The sequence below is a fragment of the Anneissia japonica genome, unplaced genomic scaffold (genome assembly GCF_011630105.1).
Source record: "Anneissia japonica isolate Jap-2015-1 unplaced genomic scaffold, ASM1163010v1 scaffold287756_len632865_cov181, whole genome shotgun sequence".
NCBI lineage: Eukaryota > Metazoa > Echinodermata > Crinoidea > Comatulida > Comatulidae > Anneissia > Anneissia japonica.
Genome location: NW_022693589.1, coordinates 368,638 through 390,383, shown reverse-complemented (window position 1 = coordinate 390,383; position 21,746 = coordinate 368,638). Strand labels below are relative to the sequence as shown.

At 33.6% G+C, this 21,746-nt stretch overlaps 1 protein-coding gene and 1 long non-coding RNA gene across 2 annotated transcripts in view; both read left to right on the top strand.

Annotated features, from left to right (window-relative positions):
- LOC117100841 overlaps positions 1-16,283 on the top strand; it is a 35,581-nt gene extending 19,298 nt beyond the window's left edge. The window contains exons 7-15 of the mRNA XM_033240673.1: positions 124-237; positions 5,681-5,791; positions 6,567-6,686; positions 7,601-7,774; positions 8,702-8,878; positions 9,067-10,370; positions 10,704-10,854; positions 11,264-15,574; positions 16,228-16,283. Coding sequence (XP_033096564.1) covers positions 124-237; positions 5,681-5,791; positions 6,567-6,686; positions 7,601-7,774; positions 8,702-8,878; positions 9,067-10,370; positions 10,704-10,854; positions 11,264-15,574; positions 16,228-16,283 — 6,518 coding nt within the window. The remainder of the gene's footprint in view (positions 1-123; positions 238-5,680; positions 5,792-6,566; positions 6,687-7,600; positions 7,775-8,701; positions 8,879-9,066; positions 10,371-10,703; positions 10,855-11,263; positions 15,575-16,227) is intronic.
- Positions 16,284-16,909: 626 nt separating this feature from the next.
- Positions 16,910-18,482, top strand: LOC117100806. The gene is made up of 3 exons (XR_004444176.1): positions 16,910-17,048; positions 17,322-17,406; positions 17,910-18,482. It is a non-coding gene; the product is annotated as an uncharacterized LOC117100806 (long non-coding RNA).
- Positions 18,483-21,746: the final 3,264 nt, after the last annotated feature.

Sequence of the window (21,746 nt, the reverse complement as noted above, 5' to 3'; positions counted from 1 at the left end):
TACATTTTTCAGCGTTTACTGAGATCATTGTGATTAATTTAATGATAATGATATAATGTATAATCATATGTTGCGTTTACACCAACAATTCTTTCATAATCATGGTGTTTTCAAAAATATCAGATATTGATGAATGTTTAACAAACAATGGAGGCTGTGAACATATCTGTGACAACTTTCCTGGATCGTTCAGCTGCTCGTGTTATGATGGGTTTGATGGGACAATTAATTGCACCGGTAAGACTCAAACTATGTACATGTATGGCTTTGTTCTGTCACACTTTTTAAATGTTATCACAAATACATTAGTGATAGAAACAGATACAGGAGGTACCTTCAACTTTATTTATGGGAATTATTCAACATCTGATAGGTTCCTGCTTTATGAATATTAATATTATTAGCTTTTTCCACAACCTCAGAAAAGCTATTGGTTTTGTTTGGTTTTGATTTTCTTCATTATTTCTATGTTTGTTTTACACTATGTTTTCAACCCTCCACTTTCTTCTGTTCTTAGACCATATTCACACTTGATGCAAACTAATATAAGAGAATATAATTATATCAAAGATGTGCCTAGTGTTATTACCTCATTTTACATATTTTGATTTTGAATAAAAATGCAAATTAATATACAAAATATTTAAAACAGCATATTAAAATGATATTTTTGTTTATTATATTTTCAATGTACTTGATATGTCTGACTTTTCAATAACTCTCAAAAGTCTCATAGAAATTAAATTTTTGTAATAAATTTATTAAATTTGGTAATTTCATTCTCTCATATGTTCATATGTCAGAAGCCTGCAAGTTGGAAGAGTACCCATAACATCTTGTTAACTATTTGTTTCATTTTAAATGCTAAAATACCTGAACCAATAACACATAGTTTTTATCCAAAATAAAATTGTATCTAAAAGCTATGCTTTAGTAGAATTGAATATAAAAATGATTGGAATTTATATGAGGTGCAACATGTATATTTATTCATCAAATGCTTAATATTCATTAGGCCGACCAGCCCTCCTTAAACTAATGTTAGAATACCGCACTTTCGGCGGTAAAGAACAATTAAAACCTCATAAAAAAGGCAACTAATCCATTTATACCTATAATTGAATCCAAGGACACCAGTGTTAAACACTCAGTACTTATCCTTGATAATGTGTTAATCCAATTAGTGAGATAACGTAATGTTAGTTTATCGAGGGCGGGTTGAGCTAATGTATTACACATGTCTTATATTCCAGATTAATTTTCATTTTAAAATTATCCTGAAAGGACATTCATTGACTTCTGTCCTATTTTTTTATTGGATGGAACTTAACAAACTCCCTTAATTCAATATTCTTTTTATATACGTAGAAGTAAACAATCACCTAATATCCCATCTCAATAATGAAGTAATTAGTATTTGCAGTTGATTTGCCTTAACCCTTTGAAGTCCCAAGGGATTATATTCCATGTCACTGGGCCCCTTAAGGGGTTTTAATTGGTTTCTGAAAAATGCATTTCTGAAAATGTTGGGTTCTATTGTTGTGGAAAATGTTTTGGGCTTCCGAAAAATAGCAAAATTATATGACTTTTTTACCTAGGTCAAAGGTCATGTGCCCTAATATTGCAATTTAGGGGCCCAAAAAGGGTACTTTTTTCCCCCTAAAAAATTCCTATGCTCATAAATGTTACCATACGCATTATGTGGATATGTTGTTTTCTACATAAAAAAAATGTATTTGGTTAAAAAAAATTATGCTTTCCTATTTTTGATTATTTTTTTATGCCCAAGGTCACAAAGGTCATTGAGGTCAAAAGTTGGGAAACGGCCTCTATCACCCACCCCCTCCCCCGATAGAGGGCAAGTAAGTCTAGCTAGGCCTACATATGCTTATTTCTAACTAGGGTGGACTACTGGACCTAGGATATTCACTAAAACAATACACTTGACAAAATAATAATATAATAATAATAGAGAAGATGGGGGTAGGGGTATTGAAATATGAGAAGGGGGTCCATGTACATGACCAAACCCGAAATGCACGTTTGCAGACCTAAGCCTAGCATTACTGGTTGCGCTGCTAAAGTTTCTAGTTAAAATCTTTCCTCAGATTCTTATTATTTATATTATTAATCAATTAATTAATTTATTTATTATATAAACAATCCCTCTATCCTCGTGTATCCAAGTACATCAATCACTGACAGAAAAAATTGCCGATATTTGCTCTATACAATCGCTAAGCCTTGTCTCCTATTGTTTTAATAATGCTGCCCTCTGTTGCTGACTCTTTTAGGGGATTTCCCTAACGTCATATTAACTATAAATAGGTCCGTACCCTATACGGACTGCGCATCCAGAGACAGTAAATTACTCCGTATGGGATACGGACCACGACTTCAAAGGGTTAAGTTGACGCTGAGACTGCAGCGCAGGTTACCTTTTTGATTTTATTGTGAACCTCCAATGAAGGCCTATTTTTGGAGAGTCTACCTGAGCCCCAGCATTGTTTGGGTTGAGGGAAGAAAATTTATGATTATGGTATATTGAAATATCCGAAAATGGTAACTCTCATATCTAAACTTGATTATTTGAATTTTTTTTTTTCATTTTTATTTTTATAATTTTGAAAAATTAGGGAGGCCTGGGCCAGCTTGGCCCCTTTGAATCTGCCACTGATAATTTTCTTCAATAGCATTGCTATTGCCAAGTGTCCTTGGACAAGGCATTTTCACATACGCCTGTCTTTCTCCACCCAGAAGTGTAATTATGTACCTGATTGAAATATTCTTGGAAAGTTAAAATTGGTGTGGAATAGAATTTGTCTGATGGACTCCATGTACGATGGACTCCTAACTCATATTCCTACGTTATTTAATGAATTTGAAACTACCTTTATATTTTCTTTTTTATATTTTGAATTAGATGTTAACGAGTGTTTAGATGGCACTTCTGGATGTACCCAACGTTGTACCAACACTGACGGTAGTTTCACCTGTGATTGCTACAAAGGTTGGACACTAAATCCTGATGGAAGAAGCTGCACTGGTAATTTTTTTTTTTTTATAAATAAAAACTATGTATTGCTGTAGTCATCTCTTTATATTCAATTCTATGTTTGTTTTTTTTAATTTAATATATATTCTCCAATTTAATTTTTCAAACCTCTATGGTGGCTATTTTTATTTGAAATAGCTTTCATTTTATTAAATCTTTACTTCTATAGCAAATAAAACCCAAGTTTAGTAGCTGATATTAATATATTTTATAAATATATTATAATCAACAAAATCAATGTTAAACAAATAGCAGTGTTTTTCACTTTTTTACAATTCTAACTGAATTAAATTGTTTGCATTTAATTCAGTTACATATGTTATTGAATACGTCTAGTTTTTTATACCTTGTAAAAATAACACTCGTCATAAATTTATAATCACAATGTGACAGCCAATCCATGTGTTGACATTGGAATACCTATTGACGGTACACGCAACTGCACTGGTTTCACAACTGGAGAGTCATGCGTCTTCGAGTGTGAACGGAACTATCAACTTTTGGGTTCTAATAGGCGGGAGTGCTTATCTGACGGTGTTTGGGGAGGTCAATTAACACATTGTGAAGGTTTGTTTCTAAAAGAATACACAAAAATTATATATATATATATATACTGTCTCTTATACACATCTAGATGTGTATAAGAGACAGGTCTACTACAGTATATGTGGGGTCCAAATTATTCCAAATTGGCACAATAATAAATGAAGCGGGAAAGTCGTTCATCGTTATAAGATAGCCATTAGGTATTAAACAAATAATATTTTCTATGGCTAAGCTCCTGGGTCACTTTTAATGTAGAATATGCGTAATGTTAGTAAATAGGGAGGTTTTGCAACCTTACGAAAACGATTACGCAAACGACTACAGTATGTCATCATGTTTTGAACTTTAAAGATGATCCCCAAATATTTTGATCACAGAGTATCGAGCGATTTTCATAACTCTATGTATGTTTTTTTATGCACCATAAACGACTGCATTCACAAAAGATTATTATTCACACTGTAACATAATTGAATGCAGAAAGAAACCTTCTGAAGACTTTATACAGATATTTATTGGCAAGATATATATTTATTTTTCGTATTCGTTCAGTGTGTGCGAAAACGTGATTTTTATAGTTTGCGATTACGGGAACGAAAATGTGACGTATATGTGACTGACATATTCGTTTTCGTTATCGTTTACTTAAGGTTCTGAAATCTCTCTTATATCACTGTTGTCTTTGTTGTTAAAATATTAGACTAATACTTGGATGATCCCAGCATAAAGAAAAGAAATATTGGGTATTTGTTTTTTAAGATGTTTAACAAAAAAACGTGACCTCTTGGCCCACAAATGTAATAATTTTCATTTAACTTGTAGCATGCTATCAAGACTCAAACAAAAAATAGTCTCGCAGCGAGAGAGTGTGTCTACTGCCTTATAGGCCTACTTAATGTTTACTTAATTATCTGAATGGGTAATCAGTTATCTCGTCTCTATGACGCATGTTGGAGTTTTGAACGCAATCTTGTTCGACTTCTGAACTTTTCTAGTAGGGCAACCCTATCTCGTGGAGTACCCATCATGCACCTCCAACCGGATTTACTCGCTCTTACATACTGTAGTTAACTCACTGCCAGACGACAACTCTGTGCAACTTTTGATATTCATTAGGCCGACCCCTCCTTAAACTAACGTTAGAATACTGCACTTTCGGCGGTAAAGAACAATTAAAACCTCATAAAAAAGGCAACTAATCCATTTATACCTATAATTGAATCCAAGGACACCAGTGTTAAACACTCAGTACTTATCCTTGATAATGTGTTAATCCAATTAATATAGTGAGATAACATAACGTTAGTTAAGGAGGGCTGGTCGGCCTAATGCTATACGGAGCTTTCATATGAGGTGTAACATTTCTATGTTTTATATTCCAGATTAATTTCCATTTTAAAATTGTCCTGAAATGACATTTATTGACATCTGACCTATTTATCAACCAGAAGGGCAGTTCCAAGTTCCCGGAAGTTTGACCTTTTCGAAGATACCAATTAAACGTGGGGTCATTTTCTTTTACAAAATGTACCTTGATGCCCAGACTAAGGCCTATACTGCCACACTCTGTATATCCCATACTCTGTATATCGCAATATATATGCAGAGAGCAACTTAGCTCAGTTGGCTATCTGGTGGTAGCCACTGTGTGTGCGCTGAACCGTGGAGATCTCTAGATCCCCGGTTCAATTCCCATCGTTGCCTCTCCTTGTGTTTCAGCTGGAGGGCTGAAATACAAGTTACAATAGTGCACCGTCTTTCGGATGAGACATTTAAGCCGTTGGTCCCGTGTGCATTTATGGCCCATGTGCACGTTAAAGAACGCAGTACACTCTTCGGAAAAGAGTAGGGGATTGTCTCCCGGTGTACTGTTCAATCACCACCAGAAGGACCCCACTGGAAATAAGTCTTCTTCTAGACTTTCGTGGGCTATCCTTGGTGTTTACACCGAATAAATTCATTCCATTCCATGCTATTAATAGATTTGTTGATCACAAGCAGTTGATCACAAAAGCAGCTGATCACAAAAGCAGCTGATCACAAAATATTGTTATAAAACAAAACTGTGTTTATTTTCAGATATTGACGAATGCACCTTCGCCAATTGTCACAATTGTACCAATTTACCTGGTAGCTTTGAGTGTATATGCAAAGAGGGGTATGAAGCGTTCGATATGTATAACTGTGAAGGTATTATTGTTATTATTATTATTATTATTATTATTATATATTATTATTATTATTGTGGTGATGATTATTATTAGTATTATTCATTAGTATTATTATTTTTTTAAATATTGCCACGATAGGCCTATTAATAATAAATATTTCAACTAATCTACAGTTATTATCAACATTGTTCAGCAAAAAATATTATACAAATGGCTAGTAAGTGGTATGTTATTTATTTAATTGAGGTTTGCAAACTACCTTTAGTTTAATATGCTTTTTATATACGTAGAAGTAAGCAGTGACATAGTGCCCCATCAAAATTACGAAGTAGACCCTAATCACTCTTAATTACCTTTGCATATCAGTTAAAAATCTGCTTGTTCTGTACTTCCTTAAGCTAAGTCAATACACAAGATAAGTTGAGTCTGACAGACAAATATTTGATAGTGTATACCTGAGATGTGAGATGTGTATATTTTTAAAATGTTAATGTATTGATAATGTTTTGCAAGTTGACTGTTTCTCAACCACAAAGGCAAGGATTTGAACCATTGCTGTGAATTTCTCTTGAATCCTTGAACAAGGCACTTTACCTATGACAGTCTTTATCCATCCAAGAGTGTAATTAGGTACCTGGTTGAAAATTTCTGGGGAAGTTAAAAGGCAGTGTAGAAAGGAATTGGCCACCCTACCACACAATGCCAAGATCTTGTATAATGGGCTCCTTACACACATTTCCTAGTTCATTGATTTTTCATCCTTTCCAAATTTTCTTTTTTATATTTTGAATTAGATGTTAACGAGTGTTTAGATGGTACTTCTGGATGTACCCAACTTTGTACCAACACTGTTGGCAGTTTCACCTGTGATTGTTACGACGGCTGGACACTAAATGATGGAAAAAGCTGCACTGGTAGATTATTTTTTAGATAAATAATAACGCTATATGTATTGATGTAGTCATGATTATCTATATTTCTTTGTTCTTTTGGAATTTACATATTTGCTTTTTTAATTTTCCAAACATCTTTGTTTATTTTATTTATTTATTTATTTTATTTATTCTTTCTTTATACTGAATATACACTTTCAATACATAGTACTGGTTTCCAAAGTGGTTCAGTTCTTAACTATAACATTTTAAAAGCAGGTATATACACATTGTAACCAAATTAAAATATTGATAACTTAACTACAAATTTAAAAGATTTAAGAGGAACATTGAAAGAAACTTTAAGAAAATAAAAATTTTTAATAATAAATATGAATATGCAAGGTAAAAGAAAATCAGGTTAAATTAAGATGGTATTATTGAGGATTTGAAATAGAATGCTTAAAATTTGAAATTGTCATAGATTTAAAGTTGTTTGGCTGTATTAATTTTAAAATGGCTACCCTTTTTAAATGGAACTTATAAAACTTTACTTCTATACAAATAAGCCCAAATTTTGTAGCTAAAAAATAATTATAATGATATTTTATAAATTAAAATCAAGAAAATCGATTTAAAACAAATGATAATATGTGTGGATTTTACTGATGTGTTTAGAAATCATTTTAAACTGATGTAAATCATTGTTATAAATCTAGGTTCAATGTGTAATTACTATATAATACATTTGTTTATTTCTACCTGTAGTCCTAATGCTAATAATCTTTATTGAATATACACTTTTCTATCAATTGGCACTGGCGAGTTGCGGTGCATTCAATAGATAAGTTACATAAGAGTGTACATTACAATACATTAAAAATCAAATATGATAAATATACATTAAAATAAATTAAAACTAACAATTTCCATAAATTTTAATCACATTGTGACAGCCAATCCATGTATCAACATTGGAGTTCTTTTTAACGGTACACGCAACTGCACTGGTTTCACAACTGGAGAGTCATGCATTTTCGAATGTGAATGGAACTATCGACTTTTGGGATCTAATAGGCGAGAGTGCTTACCTAACGGCGTTTGGGGAGGTGAATTAACACAATGTCAAGGGAGGTCGCAGGTTCGAGTCCCGCCAGAGGCATTTTATTACACAATTTCTTTATTCATTTAGTTACAGGACTACATTTGTTGAGAGCTATGCTACAAGATGTATTATTATGCTCTTTATTCGAACACTGTATTTACCTTTCTTTGATGATTTATATATATAATTTAACAGTGTTAACGGCTATCTTGATTTATATTATATGCAACTATTTGTTTCTAGCCGTACATCTTGTGTAATGGAGTGTATCTGGTGGTATTTGAGTCTATTCAAATACCACCAGATACACTCCATTACACAATAGGTGGTATTTGAATCTGTTCAACCATGAAGCCTCTGTGGTCTAATGGTTCACCCCCGCCTTGACAGTGAGAGGTTGCAGGTTTGAGTCCCGTCGGAGGCATTTTATTACACAATTTCTTTATTCATTTATTTACAGGACTACATTCGTTGAGAGCTATGTTACACGATTTATTATGTCCTTTATTTGAACAATGTATTTACCTTTTTTTGATGATTTATATATATTGATGATATGACATCAGGTACCTGATGATGACCTATGGTTGAAAGTACTAGTACAATAAATATTTTATTTTTGAGACAGATACAGAACTTTGTTTGACTTCTTATTTTATATATACAAATCTGTCTATGCAGCAACTCTATATTTATTTGGATATATATATTATATATAATTTATATATATATATATATATAATTTATATATATATATAATTTATATATATATATATATATATAATTTATATAGTGGCTGTGTTCTACTGTGCTCAGAAGCTGATTGTTGCACTGTTAGACCAAAAAGTCTTACCTTGTCTTTTCCTGTCCGGTGCCCTACAACGCTTACATGGAACATGGAACCGAAACGAACATGCTACTTTCTCATCTTAATTTAATTCTATTATTACAGAGATTCTGTGTCCTGAGCTGTCACCACTACCCAATGGTTACATCTTTTTTCCGTGTGAAAACAAAGTCGGCAGTCGCTGTGTGTTTGGTTGTGATTTGGGGTACTTCTTAGAAGGAGATAGTATTACACAGTGTCAACTGTCTGGACTCTGGAACAACTCTGGCCCAGTATGTAAAGGTAAAAAGTAGACCTATTGTGTTTCATTACTCTCAACATTAATTATATGGATTAAGCACGGTATGCTAGCCAACTTAATAAATAAACAACCAAAAATATTTACGTTTATAATAGGTCAATGAACTTGAGCTCAGTTTAAACAATAATATATGTACACAATTTTCATTAAAAGCATATTTTAACTTTAGAAATCCAGGTGTGCTCACCATCACCTTGTGTAAACGGTGCCTGTCGCTCATCCCAAAATGAGGCAAACGGGTATTTCTGCGACTGCACAGGAACTGGCTATACGGGAACAAATTGTGGAGACGGTTTTGTAACAACACCTAAGTGGCCTGAGATATGGGTAGGCAATGTCTACAATGATTTGGAATTTATTGCTAAACCAAAGCAAACACTCATATTAACAATCATGGCAAATCCAAGTAAAGTTGTCATTTACCCAACTGAACTATATTTTACTTCAGAATCAAATATCCAAACTGTTTCTATTCAAGGAGTTGGTAAGGGGTTTACAAAGATTACATATGTTTTGAGAGATAAAGAAGCAGCAAAATTCAAATCTCCAGACGATGATGAACTATTTGTGTTTCAAAATAATACACATAACAATGGGTATGTCCACGGAACACAATTTACACCGCGTTATCAACTGCCATCTGGGTGTTTTGAGCTGTCAGATGAGTCTATATGTTCAAGCCGAGATGCACGATTAAGATCAACAGAAAAATGGACGACAGAGAAGGCTGCTGCTCTAAGTACTGGCGTTGTTTCTTTAGTAACAGACTCATTTGAACTACCACTTAATCTTAACGGATATTCGACTACAAGCGATGGGAAAAAAACAGCTACTTCCCTTGCCAACTGTCAAAGTGAAAGCATAACATTGGATGGTATCCAATACTTTGTTCAACAGAAATCATTATATCGCAAATATACACAGCAACTGGAACACATTCTGCCAGATTGGATCACTTTTATATCAGTTAACATAGATCCAATAAACTCAAAAACATCATTTTCAACATTAATACTTAATGGAAATGAGGTGAAATCAACCGAATGGTGCTCCTCTGCACCCGTCATCAGTGACGGTCAGTATTCCGTATATTTACTCTACAAGGCTGAATTAACTGTTGGGGGCAGACATGTAACATTACCACTCCCGCCATACAATGGAAAATACTGCTTTATTGTGGGTGTGTGCAACATCACTTTGGGAACGGTTATGATGATTTTTCCCGAAGGTTCGAGAGATGTTATGAGACACGTCAAGGATGTAAATGTTGATGATTCCCTCAAAGTTGAAGTCAATGGTGTTGCATTTTCTACAACTGACAAGCTAATTCCAAATGGTCAATATGGTCAACTAGACGATGAGAAAATCAGTATCTTTGTCAGTCTTCAGTATGCCTATAATATAAACCAAACAGTGTCTGCAAAACTTGAAGGTAGTGGGGATCTTCAAGTGACACTAGAAGATACAACACAAGTATGTTTAATTCTGTTTTAGAGTATATACATTATCTGAATTATGTTTTCTGCCTTTATTCTGTTTAGAATTATACATATTTTGGGTATTGGTGTTCAAATTCATGATACAGCATTGTTGGAAATAGTTAACTATATAAGCATAAACAATTATATTTCTTTTAATTGAATTGTTATAAAGTACAACAGACACACACAATTTTGACACCAGAATAGTTTTCTATTTCATAATTACGTAATAGAGAATTTTTATTTATTCAACATATATTTAAACAGCTATTATTATTATTATTATTATTATTATTATTAGTTATACATTTAATTTCAATAACAGCTATTTAGTCACCTGTTCACACAACATTGGATGATACAGCAATACGGTGAATCCAAAATTAGATTGCCCTGGAAAATACTTGGTGAGGACGTATCATTGAAATTCAAGTCAAGCCAAGTGAATAACCCAGTACTGAATGCTAGCTTTGGCAGTAAGTTATGTTTTTCTACACCAAGTGAACTAATTTAGGATATTTACATTTACATCACAAACATTTCATGAATAACACATTTTATGATAATTCGGTGTTTAATAACTTATAAATTACTCTACATGACACATTTTTTTATTTATTTGTTACGTTGTAATTTCTAATGCAATGTAAAAACGGACACATTTTTTATGCTCCGAAATGATAACAGCAACGGAGTTTAATGGTGATAAATCTACAATTCCTATTTCAAACGGGGAATGCCTATCGTATGTGATGTTTTATTTTTTTTATTACAAAAATATGTAGGTTACATGGTATATAATATATAAATATTATGTTATATATAATCTTGTACAATCAAATATAGACAATTTAAACAACAGCGAAAACATTGTCTCTTGCATAGATCGTCCTACTAGTCGCAATTCATCTGCAAGTGCAATAGTAATGGAATCATCGACTTCACACGGTGTTTTTGATGATACGCCATTTTCATGGCTGCTTCCTCAGAAAGTAGGGTCACCGGTTGAGGTTTTCCTATATTATGATTTGTCGCCGAATCTTTCCATCCCATCTGACCTTGAGGGTGTAACAGAGATTATCAACAAGCTGCAAGACATACCGACACAATTAGCTACATTAGCTGAAAATCTATTGACATCTGGATATAAGAATATGTATTCTACTATTCTATCTTCAACCGGTCACCTGAATGATACAATCAACAGTTATTTCCAGGTATTGTCTGGAGAGGAAATAAAGTCAATTGTTAACTCTCTGTCTGAGTTGCGTATACAATGTAAAGGAAGTCTGAATTCGCTTCGTTACGTAAATTATACGCTTTATAGCAACTCAAATATCCAATATAATGATTTTAAAGGAGATCTCTATAACATAACACATCAACTAGAGAAACTCGGCAATCAAGTTCTCATTGAATTGCAGAATGTTTTTGTTCAAGAAACAACAACAGGATCTGGCTTTCGTATGATGTCCGAAGTCTGCTTGTCGTCGTACCTTTGTTTTCCATCGTTAGAAGTGGAAGTATTGAACTCCATGTCAAATTCAAGTTGTCAAGAGAGTACTGAGCTACAAATTGATTTCGGTATATCAACAATTTGTATAAGAGGCAAATACGCAGCTAAAGAAATGCTGAATCGGTTTATTACTATCCCTACCAATGCTAAATTTAGTTTAGCATTGCAATCCAATGAAAATCATTGGTCAGGATGTATACCGGTACTCACAAATGTCTTTGGGATTGAGCAAATGACGATGTTGCACCTGACGATGTCAGGAACATATTTTTACTTGACAGGAAAGCTGTGGGGATTATTTGATATGGAAGGATTTGTTACTTCAGAGTTGGATTCTTTTGAATCGATGGTACTACATGTGAATGGTAACTTTTCTGTTGAAGGTCCATTCTCTTTAGGCAGAATTATCAAAAACAAAATTATCACACTATCACAGAAATCAGTAGATGACAGCGAACGAAGACTGGAACAATGGGTTAGATCAGTCGCAATCGCAGAATCACGGTTAAATGTCGTTTTGGAAGAAGAACGTTTGAGGAAGGCAAAAGTGGACGAAGCGAGAAAAAATCATGAAATGGCAGAGAACGATCTTTTGGTAGCAAATAACAATCTTAAGCGCGCACGCGACTCATTGGATGACCAACGCAATTACACGCAGGAGATGGAGGACTATTTGAATTCCGTGTGTGAAGTACGTGAATGCAGGCAAGTATGTCTACCTGGAAGTACAATTGTTACTGTCAATGAAGATATTTATGCATATGTGCCGTATGAATGTTTTGATGAGAGAACGGAATCAGCGGTTGTGGTAGAAACAACTACATGTTGTAAAATTTGTCGTGGTACAAGACCTGTAAGAAGATCTTGGTTTAATTTAAACCCATTTAAGTTAGTAGTTTCTGGGTTTTCACCATTTTCTGATAACTGGCTCACTGCAGGCATCACACCTGTGAGTAGTGTCAGATTAAACATTGGCCAGCGAAGGTGTTATTCAAGATACAGTTGTTGTAATGTTTGCAAGAAACCTGTTGAAATTAGCATTACGTACACATCATGCAGTACATGCATTAAGTATCAGACTGTAGGCCAAGTAGAAAAGATTGAAATGGAAGAAGTTGCTTGTAGTATTCAGATACCCAATGCCAACTGTGTGCGTAGAAATGACGAATGCCGAAAAACACGAAAGCGTTTATTTGACCATCTAAAACTAACAACTCCTGATCTTTCAACACTTGTTGAAGAGTTGGACAATGCTGTCCTACGCGCATTACTTGCCAAAGCAGCATTGAATAGGGCAGTAATCGAACTACAAGACGCAGTTAGACAACACGACAAAGTGTTGATTAGAGTTCGGTCATCGCAGGCACATCTTCACATTATGCAAAATGCAATCAACGAAATAAGAGAGAATGTTAAAGCAGGCTTGGCCATAAAGGAACTTCAAATCAATGGATCAATTGAAGCAAGTTTGGAGTTCAAGAGACTTCAATTTGAAATTGACATAGTTGGAGAGGAAACTACGGTAATTCCAGTCGTATGTCACCTCAAGCTGGCGGCCATTCCTGTACAGATTAAAATTTACATTGATTTCAAAAATTTAGAATACTCACTTGAAAATGCTGCACTGTTTATGACAGAAAAACTGTTTGGTGATATTACACGTTCTGTAAGAAGAGGAAGAAAAATGAGCCAGAGACGAATTGGGCTTGTCTACGATCGTAACAGACGTGACAATGTTACTGTTATTGAACAACCACAGATGGACAGCGTAAGCTATAATTTAGTAAACAGCACTTTGGACTACAACATAAGTAAAACAATTTTGCGAGATCATAATGTTGTTCAGAATGAGGCAAGATGCAAAGACTTCAACAATATTCTAGGTTTCGTCAAGAACTCTTTTAATATACTACTGGAGGTTGCAAACATTAGCAAAGTAATTAATGTCCCAGCTTTAGAAAATGTAGACAACTTTCACAGTGAATACATTTATAATTTATCAGTATCATCATCCAAAGCTATTAATGGCAGTGCTGCTTTTCATTATTTCAACTTAACTATGGACGATATACAATATCTAAACAGTAGTTTAGATGATGGTCTTATCCATTATAATTTACCAAATCCAACATCGGAAGTTGTAAATACCAGCACTGCCTTGCAATTTTTCAATTTGACTATGGACGATATACAATATCTAAACAGTAGTTTAGATAATGGTCTTATACATTATAATTTATCAAAAACAACATCGGAAGCTGTAAATACCAGCACTGCCTTGCAGTATTTCAACTTGACTATGGATGATATTCAATATCTAAAGAACAGTTTATCTGCCAGTCTTCAGCAAATTGCTTTGACACAAGTTATTTACTCAGCGAAAATAACAACAAACAACACAAAGTCATTGCTGAAGGTTGATGATGTCTTGTCACGATGGGAAGTCGTAATGGAAACATACACACGTAATTTCAGTGGACTAGCTGATTGTGAGGGATTTCATGATTGTTTGGCAACTGAATTGATCGGATTGAAATATTTGTCTGAAGATCGTCAAATTTACCAGAAGGTTATAATTCTTGATGAATACATATCAACACTTTTATTTAAAACTAGGTTAAATGTCAATGAAGCTTTAACAGGAGCAAGAAATGTACTAAGTCAGGTTAATTTTCTTCAAAATGATAATGACATATGTTTAAGAAAGCCAACCATTACTAAACATCCAGAAGCTAAAATTGTGACGGTCGAAGGAACTGAAGTCACTATAACGTGTCAGGCATCCGGAAACCCATCACCAACATTTAGTTGGAAGTTTAATGGTGAAACACTGGGTGGTAGGTATACAAATTTGCTTCTACTGAGGCATGTGAACACCTCTGATTCGGGTACATACACTTGTCATGCCAACAACGAAGTGACGTCAGTTCAATCTGAGCAATGTGAGCTTACTGTAGAGTTTGCGCCATCGATTATCGAACATCCACAAGATGCTGACATCGAACAAGGAAATCCTGAAGGCATATTCTTCACTTGCGAAGCTTCTGCTCTTCCATTACCAAACTATCAGTGGTATTTCCAGTCTTCGTTAACATCAACCATGAAAGCCGTCTCAGGTGAGAATGCTTCTGGTATTGAGATACTAAGTCCAACATTTAGCCAAGAAGGATGGTATACATGTGAGGCATGGAACGCACACGGAAGGCAGATGTCAAATCGTGCAAGACTAAATGTTCTTGGTGTATCTGTACCGGAGTTCTCCAGTGATATTTCGATTACGCTTTATCAATTAGATGATTCGAACTCGACTCATACAAATGAGTCTTTGAGAAATATTATTTCAGAGGTTATGTATAAAGAATTAGAACTCGAACATATTAACTACAAAGAATTTAGACCTGCCGAGAAAACGTTTTTGACCGATATATCATTCGACGTTAAAAGTGTGAACCTCAGATCGATTGATATTGCCAATGCAAGTCGGAAAGAATTGGCGTCTCACGTTCAAGACAAAATTGAAAGAGTTAGAGTCACAGTGATCGAACTTAATTATTTGTTAGCACCGGGAAAAATATTTGAACACCGAGGTGAATTATTCGAAGTGACAGGGTTCAACGCCGGTATCATTGGTCCAATATGTCCTAACACTCAATACGCACATCAAGATGGATACATATGTGGTGAGTGTTGTTTCTTATACAGTTACTGAATAAATATGTTGCATAATGATAGTAATAATATTAATAATAATAATAATAATAATAATAATTACGTTATAGTTTGCAGCATTGCTCCATTAGGAGTGGTGTTGCAAACTGTGAGATTGTGCGGTGTGGGAAATACAAAATCTAAGAAGGCATTAATAGTAATTTGAAAAAAATCACTCATAATGCGTCATTTATCTAGCATGCTATTCCAAGGGGCAGTTACTTTTGATTAAAAGTGTTAAAAAATAGTAAATAAATAATTAATTTTTTTGTTTATATATTCATTTGTTGAAAATGCAAAAAAGTGAGACTTAATTTTAGAATTACCTATTCAAAAAGTATTATGTATTTATAGAAGTTTGATTAACTGCATAAAAAATTAATTTATTTAACAAAAGCAGTAATTTTATTTTTTATATATTCCTACTTTTTCTCCCTCTTCTCTCTTTTCTTTATTCTACCTTTTCTTTACTTGTTTCTTTCCTTAAATTTAGTTTTATATACATTTCCCTTTTTCTTCTTTTCGTTTCCTTTCAATGATGTTTCTTTATATTCTTATAGTTTTTTTCCCTTTCTATTTTTCCGTTCTTTCTTATTTCTTATTTCTTTTCAATTTATGATTTAAGCCCGCTATAATGTACCGCACAGTGATACTACAATGATGCTACCGGTTCTCGATTGAGTAATAGATGGAGAGTTTCCAATTGGCACTGATGAAGCTCATTTTATATCATTTACCAGTTAACAGGTTCTAATCTAGGGACGATGTAAAATAATGTACCGTTTCACTTAAAGGGTAATGTCCCACAAAATGACAGCGTAAAGGAACGTAAGCACATTTTTTGTGTGACAGGCACGTATTCATGGCTCAGTTCTGATTGGTCATTTTCATTCCAGAAAGGTCCATTCCATGCACAAAGTGATCATCGATAATTCAATTTTTTGGAACTAATTATTGTGTCAATAGATATGACGATATATTACTGTACTATATTACACTATAAAATATGCAAAATATTTTTTTCTTAATTGTAATTTTAAAATCAAACTTTTATATTTCTACGTGACCCTAATCGTTATTAAATTTCTATCAACTTTTCTATTATTTTTGCAATTAAACAATTATTTCATTCTATGGTTATATTCACTTTAATAATTCATTTAATTTTTTTTTATTGTAAACAAGGTACAGTAAAGATGAAAACATTAATATTAAGTTCAGAGAACAAGTAATATAATCACATGCATGAATAGTGACACAAATTATTACAAGATTATTATAGGTCTAAAATATAGTATAAATAGTATAAAAGACTGGCATTAAATTATATTTACTTTTTTTATTTTTATAGATGAAGATATCTCGACAAGTGGTACAGTGACGTTAATATTAGATGGCGGTACAACGTTAATATTGAATGGCACTAACAATACTGAAACGCTTCAGGTAAACAGATTTGATCAACATAGAATATTTTTAATTCGAATTTTTCGAGCACTCTTATGGTCCTCCTCAGCGATAACAGACTCTTAACTCTCTCATATTAGTATACTTTTGGGTTCAAATGTTGCTGTTATTAGATACATGTTTGTGATTGAAACTATAGTATGTGATGGTGAATGAGTGATGGTGATGGTAGTGCATGACAATGATGCTGATAACACTAAAACAAAATCTTAAAGCACAATTTCAATAATTGCCTACTTCTTTTCTTTAAAGGATGGACGTAATGAAGTCTTAAAATACGCCATTGGAGGTGGTGCTGGTGGAGTCGTGTGTTTGGTATTTGTTGTTGGTTTCTTCCGTAAGTTAATAATTAATTATCAATCGTGACAAATATGTAGAGACTTTTTTTCTTAAGTTTATAGTTCCCCTCCTCCAAAATATTAAACTATGGTCTTTACATAGGGAGCTTTCGATTGCACGACAGCGGTAAGGTCTAAAAGTAATGAGGTCACGTAGAGTGAGTCTGAATTAGTTGTTGGCCTGAATCTACATTGTCATGGATGAATAAATTCGTTTTAGGTTCACATCGTTGTGCAAATTCGAAATCTCCCTATTTTACACATTTCAACAAAGCAAATTCATAAGTATTCAGAGGATGATTAGCGTATAAGCTGTACATTTCCTAATATTTGTTTCATATATGACTTAAACAATTGTTTATATTTATTCCAAACATCGGAAAATGTAATGTGCTTTATTGTCTTTTTCGTGGATGTTTCACTGTTGTGCTAGAACGACATGTAATAAATTAAAAAGCAAATGTACATAATCATTTTTGCTATGAAACATTTTTCATTCCAGTATTCCATTTCATGAAGAAACATCAACAGGAGATAGAGATAGAGACCACGTTTGGCACTGGTGAATCGGAAATACCCTCAGCTGGTGGCATTGATAACTTGCAGCCAATAGACACTAACGTGGCACTTCAGGGTTTTAAAGAAAAATCCGAAGAGTAAAACAAACAAAAATAACATTTTGTTAATTTAATTATTTTACACGATAATAAAACTTTATGGTTTATGTATGTCATGAAATTAGTGTAGAATATGTTTCTTGGTACAGAGATTACTAATACATGAACGTTTTTTATCTTATTCTTGTAAAAGACACTGCCAAACTACTGCTAATACTGAGTGGCGTAACGATGGGGCCGGGGGCCCTGCGTATTTCTGAAACTGGTGGCCCTTTTTATGTCCGGTCACCAATTCCATCGTGGGATTTTAGATGTGCATTGTCATTCTAAATGTTGTTAACGACAAATAAATGATATAATATGGATCCAGAAAATTTAGGCCAGGGAGGGACTTTCACAGTTGGAGAGTCTATACCACCTCAGACCCACCATTGTTGGGGGTAAGAAAATTTATGAATATGGCACCTTTAAATGGCTGGAAATGTCACTTCACATACTGTACATAAAATTGTCAATTTAATTTTCTTTTTATCTCTGGTTAAAAAATATTTTGACAAATTTAGTGGGCCCCAGGCCGCCTGCTCCCCCTCCCCCACTCTTTATTCCGCCACTGGATATAATATGATATGTCCTATAGTCGATTTCAGACACACATTATGCTGTTGCCCTTGTGGGGCTGAGGTATGAAAGTGTATTATTATGGCACGTCTAGATGGCCGGAAATGGCACTTAGACTTAAAATTGTGAATATAGTTTTCTTTTTATATTATTATTTTTTTTTTTTTTTGACAAATTTGGTGGGGTCGCGGGCGGAGAGGCCCCAACTCTTTAATCGTTATAGTATGATATATGCCATAAAGTCGATTTCAGAGACACGTTATGGTGTTATTTATCAACAAAGTCCTTTTTGGCCAGGGTGCTAAATCGAGGAACCTTCGGACCCCTAGAATTCGGGGCCCTGCACACCGCCGCATGAGAGCGCATAAGAGTTATGCCACTGCCAATACTATTAATAATTTATATAGAGATGGGACATATATCATATAATATGCTTATAACTTTATTATAGCACTTGAATTTGTCTCTCGATAAGTTTCTGTCAAGTAATGTTGTTTTATACTCATATTCTTTGTGAAGAATATATCTCTTCAGACCCTCCGTTATGTTTTTTTTTATTTCAAGGGCTTCACTTGAATTAATTAATATTCAAGAAATCATAGACCAGGCAATTTCAATATGTGATGCATGAACATAATACATTAGGTTTCAACATTAAAGTTCATTGTATGGAGGAAGTATATTCTTCTGTTACATTTTGAGCTTAGCTTATCAGTGTTACAGTTCGAAATAAATTTATATTACAGTAATAATAATAATAATAATAATTATTATTATTATTATAAATAATAATAGTAATAACAATATTTAAAACGTTCCTGCTTCCCATTTGCAACATGAAAGCTGGCGTGACAATAGATTATACATAAACAATCGTTTGTTGTTTGTTAACATTTATGGTTTTCAATTTATTTGATATAATTAAACAATTTTACAATAAAGCAAAATAAAAAAGAAGAATAGACATAATAACGAAAACTACAACATCAAAATCTATTAGACATATTTATATTTAAAAAACACTTAGTATAACTGTAAACATATTTTAGTAATTGAAACACAGAAATGTTTTTACACAATAATAATACTTTATAGTTTAAATATATCATGAATTTTGTAAAATATGTTTCTTTGGTACAGGGATTATTAATAAATTAACCTTTTTTTCGTTATTCTTGTAAAAGACAACGCCAAACTACTGCCAATACTATTATGAATTTATACATATATGGAACATATATTATATAGGCCTAATCATATAATAACTTTATTATAGCGCTTGAATTTGTCTCTCTGGACTTTATGGTGAAGTAATGTTGTATTCTTTGTAAAGAATACTCTCTTCAGACCCTCCGCTATAAATTTTTTTTTTTTTTTTTGTTTCAGGAAATTCACTTCTTAATTAATATTCAAGAAACCATAGACCAGGCAATATCTTATTATTTTCACTCCCAATATGTCGTACTGAAAGAAACATGACTAACAGTTAAACTACATTATGCTTCAATTAAAAATAATGTAATAATATTGGCAATTAGTTCTTATTAATCACTAAAATTAGGTAATGTTGAACTCGGTTCATTGATAGGAGATCGTTGGCATATGTGCTTAATTGAATAAAAGGTTTTTAAATTATAACACAATTAAAATGGACACGGTAGAAGTAGAAAATAACCTTTAGTTGTAGAATTTTAGACACGACCGCAGGTTAGGGAGAGTTAGCCACTATTGTTGTCATAGACCACGTATAATTGTCGTCACTCTTTAAAAATATGCGTTTGCTATAGTCAGGAACATCACCCTCCACCCAAGTTGGGCAAATCCTGGTGTCACGCCTGTGTATATATATTGCGTCAAAGTATCCAAGTGATATTTTTCCTTTGCATGGACACATTGCTTAATTATGTACACAGAATACAAGTAGGCCTATACGTTTTTCTATATCATATTCGTTCATAATAAGAGAAAAAAAAAATCCAAAAGATATACGGTAACATTGGAACCAAAAAAAAAAAATATTCACCACTGTACACAGAATATTTTATTAAACATACATTTTTTTTAAATATGGTGTCTTATTGTTGTGTTTGTTGACGATGAAAGTGAAGGTGATATTTTATTGAAGTGATTAACATGAGTGTATGTTTTGTAATTTTAAGATTAAAATGAAAAATCAATCTTTATTTTGAGAAAATAAATAACAATAATCAAGGCAATTAAACAGAAGGACGCACATCTCGGGACATCAAAGGTTATAACTCTGGCATCGACATTCCAGGCGCACGTGCGTCCCTACACGCTGAACATCACAAAACCATAGCAACCAGACCATAAACCGTCAGCGTACGTGACGAATTACTCACGCGCGGGTTAGTTGCCATGATAATCGCGCGTCGATCGTGCGGTGATTACAAAGGCCTAATGATATTTTGCACTAACATAGACTGAAATTATATTCTTCATTTCAACATTAATTTTACCAAAATTGTGGTGAATTGTCGTTCATGAGACTCACTTCGCAGAAAAATATAATAAATGTTTTGTATATACTCAAATGTTCGTTTTCGGACACCTTACGCCAACATTGTCAAAATGACAGATTAATGTTACATAAGAACATGAAATTTTATAAAATTCGTAAATTTTAAATTGCTATAACTTTTCATTTCCTTGGTCAATTTTCACAAATCAAATTGCAGTTTATAGAAGCAATTAACAAGCTCGCGGTAAAAAAAATCAGATGTAACAGACATTGCGAAGTGCCCAAAATTAATAAAATAAAAACGAATGGCACACATAGACTAATAATTGACGGTTGTACTCGCAACTAGTATCGGATTGTCGATGCCACAGCAAAGATACTAGAAATACAAGATAGAGTTCTCGCATTGTAAAAATGAGGCGGAAGTCGTGCCCAACGTAGGCGACGCCCTTCTTTTTAACCATTCAAGTTTCCTATACTTCGTGCCCAACGTGCAGGGCGCCCTTCTGTTGCTAAGTATATCCAGACGCAAAAGGCGCCCTTCCTTTTCCACTAATGGAGGAAAACTTTTGCACTAAGAGTGCGTCCGGCCATGCGATTCTGCGCTGTATTGTTGTTTTAT